Source organism: Mesoplodon bidens, assembly GCF_964165515.1.
Source record: "Mesoplodon bidens genome assembly, chromosome: 13".
Classification (NCBI taxonomy): Eukaryota; Metazoa; Chordata; class Mammalia; order Artiodactyla; family Ziphiidae; genus Mesoplodon; species Mesoplodon bidens.
This window is the reverse complement of record NC_138169.1, coordinates 25,758,642-25,778,108: the sequence shown is the minus strand read 5'-3', so window position 1 is coordinate 25,778,108 and position 19,467 is coordinate 25,758,642. Positions and strand designations below refer to the sequence as shown.

Genomic DNA, 19,467 nt, shown 5'->3' with positions numbered 1-19,467 from the left:
TCCCCCTACTCCTTACACGTAGCAGAGGGAACCCAGGCACAGCCAACACCTGTGTGCAACAACATGTACCCAAAACACTTCTTAGGCTGTTAGCTTCCAATCAAGACCCTGAAGTATGAGCAGGCTGATGCTTTTTCTGAGACTGCTCCACGTCTTCCTCCTCCGAATTCCTGAGAAATCTGCTCTGCTGAAACCTCTGAAACCTTAATTCAATGTTGATACATTTGTGTTCTGACATTTTTAAAAGGCATGAATTCACTTCAGTAACAATATAAAGTCTAGAATATTTATAACAATTATACGTGTAATGATTACTATAAATATATAATAATGGTATGTTTTCTAAAGCTGAATAAAAATAGATGAGGGGCTTCCTTGGTGGTGCAGTGGTTAAGAATCCGCCTGCCAATGCAGGGGTCACAGGTTCGATCCCTGGTCCAGGAAGATCCCACATGTGCGGAGCAACTAAGCCCGTGTGCCACAACTACTGAGCCTGAGCTCTAGAGCCCACAACTCACAGCTACTGAGCCCGAGTGCTGCAACTACTGGAGCCCGCGAGCCTAGAGCCCGTGCTCCGCAACAAGAGAAGCCACCACGATGAGAAGCCCGAGCACTGCAATGAGGAGTAGCCTCTGCTCGCTGCAACTTGAGAGCCCGCGTGCAGCAATGAAGACCCAAAAGCAGCCCAAAATAAAATAAATAAATAAAATTTAAAAATAAATAAATGAGGACTTCCCTGGTGGCACAGTGGTTAAGAATTCGCCTGCCAATGCAGGGGACATGGGTTTGAGCCCTGGTCCAGGAAGATCCCACAAGCTGCGGAGCAACTAAGCCCCTGTGCCACAACTACTGAGCCTGCGCTCTAGAGCCCACAAGCCACAACTACTGAGCCCGCGTGCTGCAGCTACTGAAGCCCGTGAGCCTAGAGCCCGTGCTCCACAACAAGAGAAGCCACCGCAATGAGAAGCCCATGCACCACGATGAAGAGTAGCCCCCACTCACTGAAGCTAGAGAAAGCCCACACGCAGCAATCAAGACCCAATGCAGCCAAAATAATAATAATAATACATAAATTTTAAAAAGATTAAAAAAATTTTTTTAATTAAAAAATGAGATAAAACATGGGTGGAAAAAAATGGCCATTTTTGGTAGCTAGTAGTCAATTTTCTCCCATTCATCACCCCAAAATTATTCCAAAAAGTTAGGGCCTATGAAATAAAAAGTTAATTAATTACTTTTCGTCAGTAATTCAACAAACTGCTCATAAGTACCTACTTTGTATCAGACTTTTTTACAAGCTGCATGAGATATAAGGGAAAGGAAAAAAGGTACAGTTCCTACCCTTTTAGAGACAGAAAAGAGGATGTTTTCATATGCAAAGGATTAAACTTTAGAAGTCTGTCTCTACACAAGCTGCTTCAGACCTCATTTAACCTGGAAACTTAACGGGCAAACGGGCCACCCAATTTGGCTGAGGGCAAAGTGGACAAGCAGGTGAGTGAGTGAGTCCAATACCCTGACCCAAACCTCCAGAGGAAGGGATGACTCTGGAACCAGCAGGGAACTTGGCTCCGTATGACCTACATGTAGATGAAATCAGGGTCTTGGGGATATTACCAGACATAGACAAGGAATAAGGACAGGAGGTAAAATATTTCTAGTGTGGAAAACACTAGGGGTTACACCTTTCATTTACACTATATTTATTATGTACAAAAATATTTTATTATTAAAACAAGCAAACAAAAAAATGTGTAATTTCTCCTCTGCTGAAAATTCTTTGCCTCTTCTTCTGGTCACAAAGGACCTATCTAGGTAACTTACATGAGACAGATGACAGCAAATCTCGCTACAGCCCACTTTAACATCTGGTGCCTTGATTCCCAGGTGACATTTTTTTTTTTTTTTTTTTGCGGTACGCAGGCCTCTCACTGTTGTGGCCTCTCCCGTTGCGGGGCACAGGCTCCGGACGCGCAGGCTCAGCGGCCATGGCTCACGGGCCCACCCGCTCCGCGGCATGTGGGATCCTCCCGGACAGGGGCACGAACCCGCGTCGCCCGCATCGGCAGGCGGTCTCTCAACCACTGCGCCACCAGGGAAGCCCCCCAGGTGACATTTTAAGCCACATGGCCATCTTAGACTGATCATAAAATCCCAAATTTCATTCATTTATTTTGTTCTTATCCTTTTCTCACCAACCTCTACATTCATGGCCACAGAATTCACAAGATCACTACTCTTAAAGGACATTCTTTTACCCTCAGCACTACGTATTTATTGTTGGCATGTCTTCTTTTAAACAGAAGGGAAGCTGGCAGCCAGTGGACATATTCAGGCCGAATAAAGCGCACTTCAAGCGTCTCCAGGGAATTTGATTTAAACTTTACAAAAGCATTAAAAGTGACAACAAGCTTTTCCTCCCTGGAAACAAAGACGTCTATGCTCCAGCTCTCACTGTGAAGAGGCTTAGCAAACAGCCGCCTCTCCCAGTGACCAGTCACACAGGGCAGCTTAGCCTGCAACTCTGGGGCCTCTAAATGCAGTTTCCTTCCTCAAAGTCTTAAGTGTGGGAGACACTGCCATCTACTGTCTTCAACTCAAATGCAACATTAAATTCCATCAAAGAACAGAAGAACTACTATGACCTCATTTTTTAAATTATAAATTATAACTCAATTTTACAATGTTACCTTTATTCTAGAAATCAGGTCAATTTCTATTCTCATTGTTATTAGTCCAACTTTGCTCTGAACAATTCTGGGCACTGCCCTGCCCATTTAATAATGAGGTTCATAATCTTTTTCACCACCAAGACCTATCATCACCAACAAAACCAGAACCATCAACCAGGCCTCCATGCTGGTTCCAGTTACAGGCCAATCACTCCTGAGGGTGTCACTGGGCAGCTACCATGGCACAGGATCTACCTACGACCCTTGGGGTATAAAGTAATGAAAGTTCCACCAATCTTTCCTGCCCTCTTGAATCCCAGAAAACCCTTAGGGTACAGATACCCGAGTACTCAAGTCAGACTCCTGCATCTAGTCAAGCACCTCCAACTGCCATCAGGTACAATTTTTAGAGGAAGGGAAAGGACCAGAGGAACCTATCAGTTAAAGCTCCACACCTCAGGGGCAGGGGAACAAGGCAGGTGGTGTATCCAACAACCAGACCACAGCTTTACTCCCAAACCAGAACTCCTGATGCAGGAAGAGGACACACATGAGTTTCAAATAAACCATTTACTATTTTTATTTGTCTTTTTTTTTTTTTTAATTTTTTGGCCGCACCGCGTGGCATGCAGGGGATCTTAGTTCCCAGACCAGGGATCAAACCCGTGCCCCCCTGCAGTGGAAGCAGAGTCTTAACCACTGGACCGCCAGGGAAGTCCCTGTCTCTGTTTTTCAATTTTTATTTTACTCATTTTTATCCCCCTCCAAAAAAGTGAATATAACTTTTACCCCTGGATTCTAAAAGTAATGCACGCTCACAGTAACAAGTCTGGAAAACAGAAAATAGTGACAAAAATAAGATTACCTAGCATTTATATTTGGCATATATCTTTCCAGATTCCATATATGTGTGTATTATTTTTAAAGAAAAATGAAATTATACTATTTATCCTGCTTCACAAGCCCTTCCACTAAGCAGTAGATAGTGGACACCTTTATCAATAAATACAGACCTGCAGCACCATTTTGATGGCCATGATAGATGGCCATCAATGGCTATCAATTGGATATATCATGATTTGTCTCAGCAACCTCCTATTAATGAACAGCCAGAAGGGTTCCAATTTTTGTTATAAACACTGTAAGTGTCTTTACAGTTTTTCAGATGTTACTTGAAGACACATTTCTAGAAGTAGAAGTGAAGGACCATTTGAAACTATCAACAGGATCCAAGTCAATCAATTAGAAGGTTCTAGCTCAAGAATACAGAATTTTTTTTGAGAAGTCACCAAGTTAGAGAATTTACGGTACAGAATACACTGAAATCGGTATTTCTTAGGGAACACCATTATGCCTGGCTACAATTTCAGTGTAATGTTGTATTTAAAACTTTTATGGTTTTAATTACAGAAGTAATATACTCAGCTCATCCTCTATGCGACTTGCCTTATTTTGTGCACACATTTCTCCGTGCCTTGTTTATCTTGGCTGATGAAAAAGCAGCCACAGTAGGGGTGTGCTGGGCACATGGGTTATTAACTAGATCTCGACTTCTGAAAATACAGGTAGCTTCCAAGTTTCTGTGGTAACCAGCAACTCTGCAGCAAGCATCCACATCTATGTATACATTTGCAAACTTGTAAGAATGTTTCTGAAGGGCAGGTTTCTGGAAGTGGATTGCTAAATTACTGTTGTACTTGAAAAATTATGATCAATACTCCAAAAAATCTGCAGTATATGAGAGGACCCTTTCTCCTCTCTTACACCTTAGCAATCTTTTGAATTTTTCACACCTGCGTCTTCTTTTGAGTTTCTTTGCTTTTTTAAAAGTCAAGCATCTTTTTGTATCTTTTTCTGACTTATCCATTCATAAACTTAATTTAGCTAATGGGTTATTCTAGTCTTATTGATGTACAGAATCTCTTTACATATTTGACATGCATTATAAATATTTCTCTCAATGTCATTTATTTCTGGCAATTTGCTGAATTGAAAATTTCAATTATACATAGTCAAATATGAGACTTTTTTCCATTAAGGCTTCCAAGTATTCTACCTTCCAGGCTTTTCTCATCACAGAATTACACAGCTTTCCTCTATTTCCTTCTGCTCCTTCTCTAATCTCAAGCCACCTTTGCTCACCACTGTCGCTAATGTTCCATGTATCAGGATGTCAGGCCCTAGCCCCAACCTTGGGAACTACAGAGGGCAGGAAAAGGGCAGGACTTAACTGCAAGCATGCACAGAGCATTACTATGTAGACACTAAGTGGTTGATAAGGTCGCAACTGAGCCAGACCTGAGGTCTCGCTGGTGTCACTACTCGTAATACCAGTCAGCTTTGGTTTGCTGGGCAAGTTAATACCTTTATTTTGGGGGATTCAGTTGAGCTGCTTCTTTCTGCTGTTTCTCCCTTAAGCTCTTCTAAGGTGTTAAATGTCTAATAAGTCCTGGCTGGTCTTTCTTACTTGCAAAGAATGATTAGCATCAGTGACTCCTGCATGCTTCTCAACAGAACAAACGGCTAAAGGCTCTGCTGATGACACGAGCCTGCAGGGTGGGTGGGGCCCTCTGGATGTACAAGATGGAAGGGTGGCTTCTGCTGAGGCAACAGGTGTATGTGTGTGTATCAGTTTCACTGCCGGGCCAAGCTGCCTTTCCCTCTGGGTGGTCTTCTCTTTAAGACAACAGGGCAGGCTGCAGTTACTTCTGGCACAGTGTGAAGGTCGTGCTGGGAGTCCCTGGCACCATATTCCCACCTTACTTAGAGGTGAGCGCAGCAGCAGCCTGGGGGCAAACACCAGAGACAGCCCCGACAGAGGAGGGGGTGGTACAGCAGCAATCCCTTACACTGTGGCCTGAGACCACTGCTGGCCCTGGGGCCCTACGATCCCTGACGTGGAGGTTTCAGTGTCCCCATCCCCAGGGCTCTGCTGGGAACATTATTAGTCAGAGCTTTAGTGTTCTCCTAAACTGCAGAATGTTCTATTCTGATTGATTTCTCTGCAGCCAATTCCATCAGCTTTATATAAAGTATTCCAGAAATTACCCCAAATTGCTGACCTACTGATAGGACTCTTCCCCTGTTTTCTATCTTTGCTCAAGCTCATTGTAATTTTTATATCTCTCCCGCCATGTCACTTGGACTTTGGAAGGGAAAGGAAGTATGTATGATCTCAGGCCATCATCTTGAACTGGAAGTCTTAACAGTAGTTACTGAGTGACTTTTTACATCAAATCTTTCCAGCTCAGATGCTGTTGAGAAGCACCGCAGGCCAGATCTACGCAGTACAGCACTGATGTTCTCTGGGAGGCCACCTGGACTCCCAACTACATGATACACCTGTGATACTGTCCCACAGATATCACTGATACTCTACTCATTTTTTCCAATCTTTTTTCTCTCTGGATAATGTCTACTGATTGGTTTTCAAGTTCACTGGCTCTTCTGTATCTCTAATTTGTTGTTTAAATGACTCTGTAACTTGTTATATTAGTTGTTTAATTTTCTAGTTCCAGAATACCTACTAGGTTCTTTTTTTTTTTTTTTTACAGTTTTTATTTCTCTGTGGAGATCTGCTATTTGTTTGTCATGATGAGCATATTTTCCTCTACGCCCTGAGTACAGTTACAGTAGCTGTTTTAAATCCTGTCCATTAATACCAAAGTCAGAGTTGCTTTGGGGTAAATGAGGAGTGACTGCCGATGGGTGCAGGATTTCTTTAGGGGATGATAAAAAAGTTCTAAAATTGACTATGGTGATGGTTTCATCCACAGAAGAAAATCTCAATTTCCCAATTAATAGTATTCCCTGTCATCGAGTCCCCTATACCAAGTGTTGACTTAGCATCAATCCCAAATGCTAGAATTCTCTAGGAAAAAAATTAACTCCTATCAGACTATGGAGATGTAACAAATTATAACGCATGAAACTTGTTTGGATCCCAGTCCCTATGAAAAACTATAAAGGACATTTTGGGGACAGCTGGGAAAAGCTTCACATGGGGTATTAGATGATGCTGAGAAATTACGACTAATTTTACTAGATGTGATAACGGCATTGTGGTTTCGAGGAGGCTGTTTAGAAGGTGCATGCTGAAATATTAGAAGTTAAGTATCATGAAGTCCACAGCTTACTGCCAACTAGTTCAGTTAAACACGCACATACAGAAGGCGAACACTGCAAAATGCTACCAACTGTCACCTCCAGGTAGGAGGTGCTAACTACCACACTACTCTCACACTATTTCTATACATTTCAACTTTTCATTTCAAAAAACTGGGGAGAGAAACTACATGGCTAAAAAAAAATTTATTAAGGCTTTTCAGCCTTTTTTTTTTTTTTTTGCAGTACATGGGCCTCTCACTGCTGTGGCCTCTCCCGCTGCGGAGCACAGGCTCCGGACGCGCAGGCTCAGCGGCCATGGCTCACGGGCCCAGCTGCTCCGCGGCATGTGGGATCCCCCCGGACCGGGGCACGAACCCGTGTCCCCTGCATCGGCAGGCGGACTCTCAACCACTGCGCCACCAGGGAAGCCCTTTTCAGCCACTTTATGATTAAAAACCATACAATGTCAATGTAACTTTTATTTTGGCAATGATAAGGAAAATTTTGTCCCAGGAATCCTTATCACCTAACATTTTCCTAGCTATTACCCCTATTACCACAAGGTGTCACTCTTTCCACATTCAAATCAAAGGGTTTGCGAGGGAAAAGGCTGTTCTTATCAGTATAAAATGGAAAACACACTGAACTCCAAAGTTAATCTGAAAAACTTTAGAACCTCTTATATTTAGGAAGTAAAATTAGATAACTTTCTCAGTTCAGTGACAATGAAATACACACTAGATATAAATGTTAAACTAAAAGTTTTTTAAAACTTTAGATGAAAAAGTTCATCACTATGCAAGAAATACAATCCCACAATCCACTACTTCAGTATCCAGATACCCTGGAATATTCCAAATGACCCTGAGGTCAACCTACAGATGCTGGGTCAACTAGCCAGAGCTCAGAACTGCCACCAGACACATTTAGGGCTCCTGCAAATGACCGTCTCTTTCTTGGAACTATCAATAGTTCAAACCTTCCCTCCACCCCACCTCTGCATCCACAGCACAGGGGCTCTGGCTACTGTATTGACACACTGTATCTGCCTGTCAGTCCTCTGTCAGGGAATAAATAGTAAACCGTCAGTGCTCAAAGGAGCAGCATCATGAACCAGAAATTTTAAGAGCTTTAACCAAGGCATCCATTCTCCCTGTCCCCACCAGGCCATCATTAAAGTGTATTACAACTTAAACTCTGTTAACATTTGAGGAATCTAGATGAAGAACACATAAGAATTTTTTAAGTGTATTATTTGGAAATAATTTCAAACTTACAAAAAGGTACAAGAAGTAACACAAAGAACCAAACACCCATTCACCTCCTTCTCAGATTTGCCTACTGTTAATAGTTTACCATTGGTTTTATCATTTGCTATCTCCCATCCCTGTCCGTCTGCCTCTAATTGTCCCTTTTTCCTGAACCCTTAAGGATATACATCACAGTCCTTCACCCCTGAATATTCAGTGTGTGGTTCCCAAGAATACACAGACACAGCTGGGTTATCAGCTTCATAAATTTATACTGACACAATACGTTTACCTAATCTCACACACATTCCAGTTCTGTCACCACACCTTTACAGCAGCTCCCGACAGCACTGGAGCCAGTGCAGGCACAGGGAGTGCACGGGTTGTCCTTCTCCTCAGCCTCCTACAGCCTGGAATTTTCCCTCAGCCTTTGTCTTTTATGACACTGGCATTTTTGAGGATACAGCACCATTCGATCCTGGGCTTTTAGTACAACATTCCTCATTTTTTGTCTGTTTAATGTTTCTTTATGTTAACTGAAGTTATGCCTCAGCCAGAATACAGCCTAGCGATATCCATGTGCCTCTGTCACTTACATGATCACCTGGTCACCCGATCACCGGGTCACAGTGTTGCCCAATTATTCCACTGTGTAATTTCTGGTTGTTTCTTTTTCCTCACTTGTAACATAATAAACAGTCTGTGGGAAGACATCTTAAGATCATGCAAATTTCTGTTCAAATTTTCCACACAGAAATGCTTTGTACTATTTTTGCAACTTTTTTTAAAGTCTGAAATACTTACAAAACAGTTTTTTAGAATCTTTTAAAAAACAAAGCAACTCAAAATCTGAGTTTCATGTCTACCTGATCATAAAATCTCTGTGAAAGGGAGGAATATTAAACAAATAAACAAAAACCTGTGCCTCAGGCATAAGATTATAAAGGATAAATATTTTTTGGTCTCAGTATACTTGCAACCACTAGACATCGACAACAAATGGCTTTTCCTAAGATCTAGAAAGTTAACAACCCCATTAGCTTCTCACTTAAATGATATTCCATAATTAAGCAGTTTTAAAGAGATGCTTCCACTTAATAGTCCTTTAGGAGCCAAACAGCAGCCGTAAGACTGCCAATGGCCACGGGAAGCTCTTGCCCACACACGTATCTGCCGGCCACTGTGCTCCTGCCTTTGAACCCCTGCCCCAGGAAGAGCCACCCCCCGTCACTTTGCTGCTTCGAACGCAAACTCTTCCCACACGTTAAGACGGGTGGGACCTCACTTACTCTCTAAGTCAGAGATGATGAGGTTGTCATGAAGCTTCACCGCCCGGTGCTGTTCTACTTCGTCTTCAAGTTCAAAGATCGTTTCTTTCATGTCACTCCTTTCTGTCTCTTTTTCTTCCAGCTCTGATCTTAATTTCTCTAATGTCATATTCAGATCTTCTATTTGCTTCTTAGCTTCTTCTTGGAAGGCTCTGTATTCATCTTCTACCTGTGCAAAATTGATGGTGCAGATCAGAAAAGTAAGAGTTGTTCTAAGATAAGTCCTAGGACGGAGGCACACCTTGTCTCAGCAGGGAGCTGAGCGTGAGCTGCTCTGCGTGAGCAAGAACGACCTGTGTAATAGCCGGGTGGAAGGCGCTCTCCAGTAACATGGACTAAGCGTGATCTGCTGCCACGTCACTGACTGAGATTACACTGACAGCTCACTGAACTTCACTATACTATTCATGAGGAAATTTTCCCTTCTCCAAAGTTTGGACTGCAGGCATGCATCTGATTAATGATTAACATGCTTTCCCACAAAAATGATGTCTGATTTGTGACAGTTTCAAAATCAAATTAAAAATGGAAACAAAAAAGTTCTCTAATATAGTCACTGTTAGTTCATAGTGGCCCCCAACATACATGCTCCGACAAATACCACATCTCCTAAACTGTATCTATGAAAGTTGTCACTTAAAAAATTAAGGTTTAGGGGCTTCCCTGGTGGTGCAGTGGTTGAGAGTCTGCCTGCCGATGCAGGGGACACGGGTTCGTGCCCCGGTCCGGGAAGATCCCACATGCCGCGGAGCAGCTGGGCCCGTGAGCCATGGCCGCTGAGCCGGCGCATCCGGAGCCTGTGCTCCACAACGGGAGAGGCCACAGCAGTGAGAGGCCCGCGTACGGAAAAAAAAAAAATAATAATAATAATAATAAGAAGAAGAAGAATAATAATAATAATAAACACGACATCAGCAACCACGTGGGGCACAGAGCCCTGGCGATTGCCAGCAACCCTGGGCTGCAGTTCTGACTGAGTCCTCACTATCACACTGCGTGTAAAAAAAGGGGGCTGGACCAATGATCACTAAGGTCCCCACCAGCAACAAACCATGGGCCTCTAAGAAATAGGAGCCTTCACACTCTAAAAGTATTTTAAAATCACAACAGAACTCTACTTGAAAAACTACAACCACAAAAGGATAAGAAGAGGCAGACATTGCTGGTCCCACAGACTGGAATACTGGCTCTCCGTTTTTCTTATGCCAAACTACACTACAGAGGAGGATGTAAATCTGTATGACACACTCCCCTGGGCATACCCAGAACTAGGGACAACTTCTGTTACAACTTCAGTTAGTTGTAACTCCAGCCCCAACCTCTCACAGGCAGGAAAACAGTAACAAAGTACAAGTGAGTGGAAATGACATTATTATAAGAATACTTTTCACTCCATCCCAATACAAGAAAACCATTCTGAAGCTTAAAAAAATATCTGATTAACAAAAGCTAATGACACACCACCAGGGCTGCTGGCTCTCAGTAAGCATGCCATGTACTGCAGCTGCATAACACTGGTCCAGAACATTCTATCTACTTAAACAGTACCTTTGCGATGGTGTCCTGCAATCGATTGGCATCATTCCGGGTGTGAGCCAGATCTTCCTGCAGGCTACTGGCCAGAGTCTCTGCTTTTTCTTTGTCCAGCCTGACACTCTCCAGGAGATCCTGAATGTCAGACTTGTCTCCGGAGTTATGGATGGAATACAGCTCCGCCACTTTCTGCTTCTCGTTCTCCAGCTGGGCCTTCAGGCGATTCATCTCGATCTGGTCACTGGCCACTGTGGCTTTGAACTCCTCCAACGTGGCTGCCAAGGCTGCCTTGCCCTTCTGCTCAGACTCAACGATTCGCTCCATGTGGTGGTTGCGCTCCTTGAGTGCCCCGATCATCTCCTGAGCTTCCTTGTTGTCTTGCTCAGCCATCTTCAAAGTATTACTTAAATGCTGCTGGACGCCAAGAAGCTGCTCCCGTTCAAAACGGGTGTTCTCAGCTAGATCCATGTAGCGTTGCTCCAGTTCCATGTAGCGTCCACTTTTTACATCTTCATCTATGACATAGGAAATGTGATGCTCATCTAGAAGGGAGCGGAAATATTCGATCTGTCGGCTGAAGTGTTCCAACTTATCGCTTTGCTGACATAACGACTCCATGAGAATCACCTTCTCCTCTCCGAGCCTTTCGTTTTCGCTGTTCAGCTCCTGGGTGATCTGCTGTAGATCAGCGAGCTCTTGCAGAGTCGCCTGAAGTTCCTCACTCGTACTGTGTTGGTTCTCCTCCATCTGGTGTATCCGTTCCGTCAAACAAGCGACGGACACTTCGCTGGCGTTCCCGCTGCTCCCCTTCCGAGAGCGCTCTATGCTCGGAATGCCTTCTGACTCCGAGGACGACGGTGCGTCCAGGGCGTCATCGCTGGATGTGAGGGGCTGGTACACCTCACTGCACTCGCTGTCCAGGTTGTCCATAGAGTTACTGTGCTGATGGTCCATGAGGGTGTTTTCATCCTGGCTCAGGAGATCCTCCACTGACCCAGGGGCAGAGCCCTCCACCGAGGAAGTCAGAGTCCCCCCTCCATCGCTCTGGTTACCAGGGGTGATCTCTGGGCTCAGGGACTGATAGCCAAACAGTTTTTCAGAATGGTCTAGCCTCTGCTCCAGGGAGAAGCCCAGTGCGTTCAACCTGTCCTTTAGCATTCTGTTTTCATTTTTCAGCTGGTTGAGCTCCTCACGGATGGCAGTATTCTGTTCCTGTAACTGCAATAAAGTGGACTCGACATCAGTGGGCTGGTGAACAATGATGGCTTCCTTCTCGGACTTCTCATCCCCCTCAGGAGGGTCCTCATTAATGCCCAGCTGAGCACGCATGTCTCGGAGTTCATTCCGCAAATGTAAAATCTCCACGTCTTTGGTTTTTGCCAATGTGAGAAGATCCTTCACTTTGGCTTCCAGAGCAGCTTTGTCACTGATCTGATTGTCCGATTTGGACTTGCTCATGCGAATGTCGCATTCTGTAGCCGTGCGACTGCGGGAACGTTTAGCCAACGCCATGTCATTAGCCCCCTGACCTGCAGAAGGTAGTTTTTTGCTCTGGTTTAGTCGGGTACGTTCACGTAATCTTTCTCTAGTAGAACTGGATTCTTTATTACCTGTGGAAGTGCTCCGCTTGGTTGAAGAACTCGTGCCTACATGTTTAAGACAAAGAATATAAGGCAAAAACTTAGCAGTAGAAAGGCACATAGTGGGACTTCCCTGGTGGCGCAGTGGTTAAGAATCTGCCTGCCAATGCAGGGGACACAGGTTCGATCCCTGGTCCCTGAAGATCCCACACGCCGCAAAGCAACTAAGCCTGTGCACCACAGCTACTGAGCCTGCGCTCTAGAGCCCGTGAATCACAACTACTGAAGCCTGTGCACCTAGAGCCCATACTCTGCAACAAGAGAAGCCACCACAATGAGAAGCCCATGCACCGAAACGAAGAGTAGCCCCCACTCGCCGTAACTAGAGAAAGCATACACGCAGCAACAAAGATCCAACGCAGCCAAGAATAAATAAATAAATAAATTAATTAATCAATTAAAAAAAGAAAGGCACATAGTTATGCCCCAGGTAGAATGAGATATAATCTAAGGATCTATAATCATAATCACACAGTGATTCTGACCTATACTAATTCTGCCTGAGAGTCTGGTTACTATAAAGTTGTTTCCTCCAAACTGGAAGATCAATCATCTTTTAATTCTCAATGAAAAATGAAGTTTATACTGAGTTGTATGGAATGTGAATTATACCTCAATAAAGCTTTCACAATAAAAAAAAAAGCTATACACATGAACTTGAATCCCAATCCATGGCTTTCAACAGGTGGCTAGGGACACAGTATCTAGGGCAAGCCAGAAGAAGGTGACTCTAGGGATAGCCAGTCAGGTAGCAAACTAACTGCAGAAACAGACAGTGAAGGAAGATTACAGATGACCAGAAGTGAGAGGCAGCCTGTGGACAAACAAAAAACCTAAGCTACCTACAATAACCACAAAAACTATGATCGAAGTAAATGCAAAACATTTTTCACACCATAAAATGCCACAAAATAGTACCAATAACAAGAATTATTAGAATAGACAACATGCACTTATACTTACTACACACACATATTAACACTTCATACACATTAATTTACACAAGCTTCATTATCATCATCTTGTTTTACAGACAAAGAAACCCAAAAAGAGATGTTAAATAATCTGCTGACATCCCACAGGTAATACATGCATGAGCCAAGATTCACACACAGGCAGGCAGTCTAAGCAGTATGCCACTCTGCCTCCCTAAGTGTTAGAAAACGATGATGCATCACTGTTAAGTTATAACAGCACGTTCGTCAAATATGCTGCACAAGGCACACCATTACTTAACTGCTAAAATTTTAAACCTGTGCAAACAATTGACATGATCATGTATTTAATATAAAAAGAACAGGAGTATGTTTAAATACCCACAAACACTTAAGGAAATCATTAGACTATTTTTTACTTTGAAAAATAAGTCCTAGACCTGACCAATAAATATTTTGAAAGAACCAACTGGTTCTTTATGTGGCAGGCACCAGGCTAACCAGGTAACGGGGAGTAAAAGGTCTACACGAGGGAGGATGATGTGGGAAGAGAGCCACTAATTCTGCCAGGGATCAGGTGTAGAGCAGGGGAGGGAATGCTGGTGGCCACATGACAGATGAGGACAAGGTAATGGAAGCAGCATCGTACACAGAAGGAAAAGTAAGGTCCTACAGTCGATGGAAGCAGCAGGGGAAGGTTTCCATAGGGCCCTGAATGCCAGGGAGAACTTGGTGAGTTGCAGCAACAAAGGTTCAATAAATTTTCTTGAGCGGGGAAGAAACACAGAGAAAGACTACTTTGATGGAAATTAAGCTAGAGAATGTGAAGTGAAACATGAGGAAGAAGGAAAAGCAGTAAAACTAAAGGAAGGCCTGCATTCGGGGAGCAAGAGCTAGACCTCCATAAGAGCAGAGAAGGGATAATAAATCTGTAATAGATTTCAAAGGCAGAAGTAACAGGATTAGGAGGAACAACTGCAAATGGAGGCCAAAAGAGGGAAAAGATGGGGCAACTGATCTGGGGAGGTGATAACTGAGTCCAGCCTTGTGAGGGCAGGAGGCACTGGTCAGCAGGGAACCACGGGTGTGCACCCAGGGAATTCTAAAGGGTAGAACCAGGAGGAGATACTGGTGGGATTAGAGTACTGAATTTCCTTCTTACCACACAAGCTACAGTGCTAAATGTGGTGACGACCCCAGGCTTGCGGGTGAAAGACTTAAGGTCCAGTCTCTGCTCCATCACCAGCTTTGAGGCCTGGTACAAAATGGGCACCCAGTAAGCATTCACTGGGCAAATGAATGCATGGCCCTGAGCAAGATACTTGAGCTTTCTAAGTGTAGACTGCCATCTCTAAAATGAGACTAATGATAGCCTCTACTTCACAGGGCTGTAGTGAGGATAAAATGGAATAACGCCTCTAAAGCAAAGTGAGGACTTCCACGTTTCCTCCTGGTGATCATATTGCACTGCTATTACAATTAACAGTGGGGCATGACCTGGAGTGGGCGGAAGAATCCACAGAGGGTCACAGCAGGAGAGATGACAGTAAGCAAACTTGGGCTAGGAAAAAATCCAATACACACAAGAGGGGACAAGAGCCTAAATAATGATAGCAAAAGAAGGTCTGCTATAATTTCTGCCCATTTGCTTTCATACACTTTATTACAAACATATGACCTTAAGTTTATAGGAAGTTTCAAAGTTTTTTTCTGTAAGTGTAAGAAGTAAAATATGATAACATTACTCCTTGGACTACAGAATGAGATCTAGAAACAAACTGCTGCTAACGAAGGAAGAAAGAATGGTAGGACTGGAATGAATGGATCTAGGCATCAACCATCAGAGGCTGCTAACAACATGGAGCGGGACACGGCCAGAAACAATGGGCCTCCTGACAGACAGACAACTATTACCTAGGAAGGAATTGGTGGGAGTAAGAGGAAGGAACCTGAGTCCGTCCCATCAGGGCTCTAAATTCAATGACATTTATAGTAAACAGAGAGAATAAAAGAATAAAATCAAGGACATCATAGGAATGTGACATCAAAATCCAGATCACGGGACTTCCTTGGTGGCACAGTGGTTAAGAATCCACCTGCCAATGCAGGGGACACTGGTTCGATCCCTGGTTCGGGAAGATCCCACATGCTGCAGAGCAACTAAGCCCGTGTGCCACAACTACTGAAGCCCACACACCTAGAGCCCCTGCTCTGCAATGAAGAATGGCCCACGCTCCCTGCAACTAGAGAAAGCCCACGTGCAGCAGCAAAAACCCAATGCAGCCAAAAATAAATTAATAATTAAAAAAAAAATCCAGATCACAGGAGGCAGTTTCATAGTGGTCCAGTGGTTAGGGCTCGGCACTTTCACTGCCAGGGCCTGGGTTCAATCCCTGGTCGGGGAACTAAGATCCCACAAGCCACACAGCATGACCCAAGGGTGGGGGGACATCAAGATCATGGGAAAGTCTACAGATCAAACAACCAGTTTCCACAAAAATTAAATTGCAAGAAAAAAGTGGGATGAACTCATAGATTTAAAATGAAGATTTAAGAGACACTTCACCAATTACTATATATGGACCTTAAGTGAATCCTGGTAAATCCTGATCCAAACAAATAACTAAATATATGTATGTAATATTTATAAGACAGTTAGAAATTTAAATACTTACTGAATGATTTATGATTTGAGAAATGATTATTAATTATTTTAAGGACTGATAATGGTATTATGAATATATTTTTAAAAGAATCCTTGTCTTTCAAAGATAATTAAATATTTGTGGATGACATCTGGAATTTGCTTCAAAATAGGGGAAGGTGGGTGGTCAAGGAGCTAAGAGTGGCCATCAGGTGATAAGGGTGATGAGTATACAGAGATGAAATACCAGATACTTTTGTGCATATTTGAAATTTTCTACGATTAGATGGAATTCCCTAAATACCACTGCACTCACCTACTCAAACACAAAGGCAGTGTAACCCTCACACCGAGTGCGCGCATACCTGTGCTACTCTTGGGTCTGTTCTCCATGGTGCTCATGGCAGGGGCGGATGCTGACGGTGCTGTGGAAGGGCAGGTGCTTTTCTTCCCTTTGACACCATTCGTCACAGTCACCCCTCCAGCCATCCCAGCTAAAAGGTCATCACTGCTCTTGGTCTAGAAGCAACAGAAGATAAAAACAAATTGATTAGAAGAAGCAAGATTAAATAACATTTTGACACTAAACAAAGCCCTTGACTTTTACGCTGAGTTCAAGAACTCTACAAGGACTTTCTGACAGTTACCAAGCAGCACATCACTCTGTGCTACAGAAACAGAACTTCTTCACTGCTTCATAAATGATCACACACTTCTTTTTTAAATTAATTTTATTAAATCTTCACCCTAGTATATACTTTTTTTTCTTTTATAAAGCCATTTTTAATTTAATTTAATTTAGTTATTTAGTTATTTATTTTGGCCACACTGTGCACAGCATGCAGCATCTTAGTTCCCCACCCAGGGATCAAACCTGCGCCTCCTGCATTGGAAGCACGGAGTCTTAACCACTGGACCTCCAGGGAAGTCCCCCACACACTCATTTTTAAAATATGAAAATCATAATGTACTCAGAGATGTTATGGAAGCCCACTGTGTGCCCCCACGTGCCAGATTCAGTGAGAGGTGGGAGAAAGTGCAGACATCCTCATTGCTACCACTCATCTAGGATGTGACTCTAGGATAGCGACATCACATGTGCTATCTCAGGAAAGGTCTGTAATGCCACAGGAAACGCCACCTTGCAGTTTCTAGAGAGAAGCAGTACTGAGGGTCATGAGGAATCTTCACTGCTCTGAAGTGATGCAACGACGGAGCCAATGTCTAAAAGAAGTTATTCTGGGGCTTCCCTGGTGGCGCAGTGGTTGAGCGTCCGCCTGCCAATGCCGGACACAAGGGTTCGAGCCCTGGTCTGGGAAGATCCCACATGCCACGGAGCAGCTGGCCCCGTGAGCCACAATTACTGAGCCTGCGCGTCTGGAGCCTGTGCTCCGCAACAAGAGAGGCCGCGATAGTGAGAGGCCCGTGCACCGTGATGAGGAGTGGCCCCCACTTGCCACAACTAGAGAAAGCCCTCGCACAGAAACGAAGACCCAACACGGTGCTTTGTGACCGCCTGGAGGGGTGGGATGGGGAGGGTGGGAGGGAGGGAGATGCATGAGGGAAGGGATGTGGGAACAGATGTATATGTATGACTGATTCACTTTGTTATAAAGCAGAAACTAATTAAAAAAAAAATATGTAATAAATAGATGAGTAAATGAACAAACAAAAAAAAAAAAAAAAAAAAGAGCTGGTGACACGTACGTGTGCCGAGACAGCGCGAAAAAAAAATAAAAAAATAAAAAAATAAAAGAAGTTATTCTGAAATTTATTTTTCTTACCTCTATTTTTTTTTTGTAGTCTAAGCCAAAATTGAAAGGAGGGTTGTTGTTTTTTTTAAAGCCTAAGTAATATACAAATAAAAAACTAGAGATTTTATGGTTAGAGTGAGGGTTAAATGATCATACTACTCAAGAAAGACCATTTGTAATATTTATTTATGTTTTATGAAGATGATTGAAAAAAATGTGAGCTTTTAAAAAAGAAAACAAGCACTCTGGAGAACTGGATTGGATATAAAATTGTTACTTAAGAAAAACAGTGAAGAAATCTGATTTTACTTCTCCTAGAAATGAGAGAGAACAAAGAGGAGTTAAAGATCTGTGGTGGTGGGGGGGGACCCTGCTTTTAAATAAAATAACCAAAAGTTTTGCCCACTAAGGTGAAGGCACAAGTTAACCAGCCAACTTACGTTGTTGCCCACTGAGATAATCACCCTCGGATAATCACAATGAATTCATTTCTACAAATTAAAATGGTTCAAAAACAACTCATCTCTAAATCTGAAGCCTCTCCCAGTTCTAAATGTCAGTGACTGTATATGGAGTAGTACTATTAGGTAGGTCAATCTGTCTTACTAAAAAAGAGGCAGAAGGAAAATTAATGTTTTAAATGAATTGTCAGAATTAAGCTTTGGTAATTTAGGGTTGTCACATTATGAAAAATCTAGATCACATAATAAGGAAGGGGTATATTGCATTAATCATTAAGGATTGTTCATATTCTTTTTTTTTTTTTTTGCGGTATGCAGGCCTCTCACCGTTGTGGCCTCTCCCATTGCGGAGCACAGGCTCCGGACGCGCAGGCTCAGCGGCCATGGCTCACGGGCCTAGCCGCTCCGCGGCATGTGGGATCTTCCCAGACTGGGGCACAAACCCGTGTCCCCTGCATTGGCAGGCGGACTCTCAACCACTGCGCCACCAGGGAAGCCCTGTTCATATTCTTTAAGACTAGTTTCTCTTAATGAAACTGGTTATCAAGTATGATGCAAAAAAAAAATTGTAAATCAAGTTGCACTCCCTCCTTGTCAATTTGTACCTCGTCTACTAAGCAGTAAATAAACTTAGCATACTCTTACATTTTCAAATCATTTTTATATTGTTAATAAAAGTTAAAATTATCTTTGAATTAATTTTCCTTCCTCCATAAGTTAAATATTCTTTCCTTCCATAATAATTACATCTGAAGACCACCCTACATACTCCTGTAAAAAGTGGCTGAATTGTCACAGTTCTCTGTTTACAATTTGCCTTTGGGTAATGGCAAAATTAAACATACATCAGAGCACCAAATCAAAATCTATGCAATTATCACAATAACTAGAATAGTATAATATTGTCACATGAATTAACCAAACTGTATACATAGGCACTTGATTTATGACCAAAGAAGCAGTACAGAAAAAAATTGAGTTTTCAATAAATGGTGCTAGGTCAACTGTATATTCACAAAGGAAAAAAGATGAATGAGCCCTATTTCACACTATATCAAAAATAAATTCCAAGGCTTTCTATCATTCAAAATCCTGAATGATAAAACAAAAAATTGAAAAATTTGACTACATAAAAATCTTAAG

General features: G+C 42.9%; 1 protein-coding gene across 3 annotated transcripts in view; it reads right to left on the bottom strand.

Moving 5' to 3' along the window:
• The window catches only part of SPECC1L (sperm antigen with calponin homology and coiled-coil domains 1 like), a 123,353-nt gene that overhangs the window by 67,330 nt on the left and 36,556 nt on the right, over window positions 1–19,467 (bottom strand). For 2 of the 3 annotated variants that reach the window (XM_081252206.1, XM_081252207.1), the window contains 3 exons: window positions 16,475–16,628; window positions 10,906–12,536; window positions 9,319–9,526 (listed from right to left, as the gene is read on the bottom strand). In XM_081252206.1, the coding sequence (XP_081108332.1) occupies window positions 9,319–9,526; window positions 10,906–12,536; window positions 16,475–16,628 (1,993 nt within the window). The remainder of the gene's footprint in view (window positions 1–9,318; window positions 9,527–10,905; window positions 12,537–16,474; window positions 16,629–19,467) is intronic. The other variant, XM_081252208.1, reaches the window with a different exon arrangement.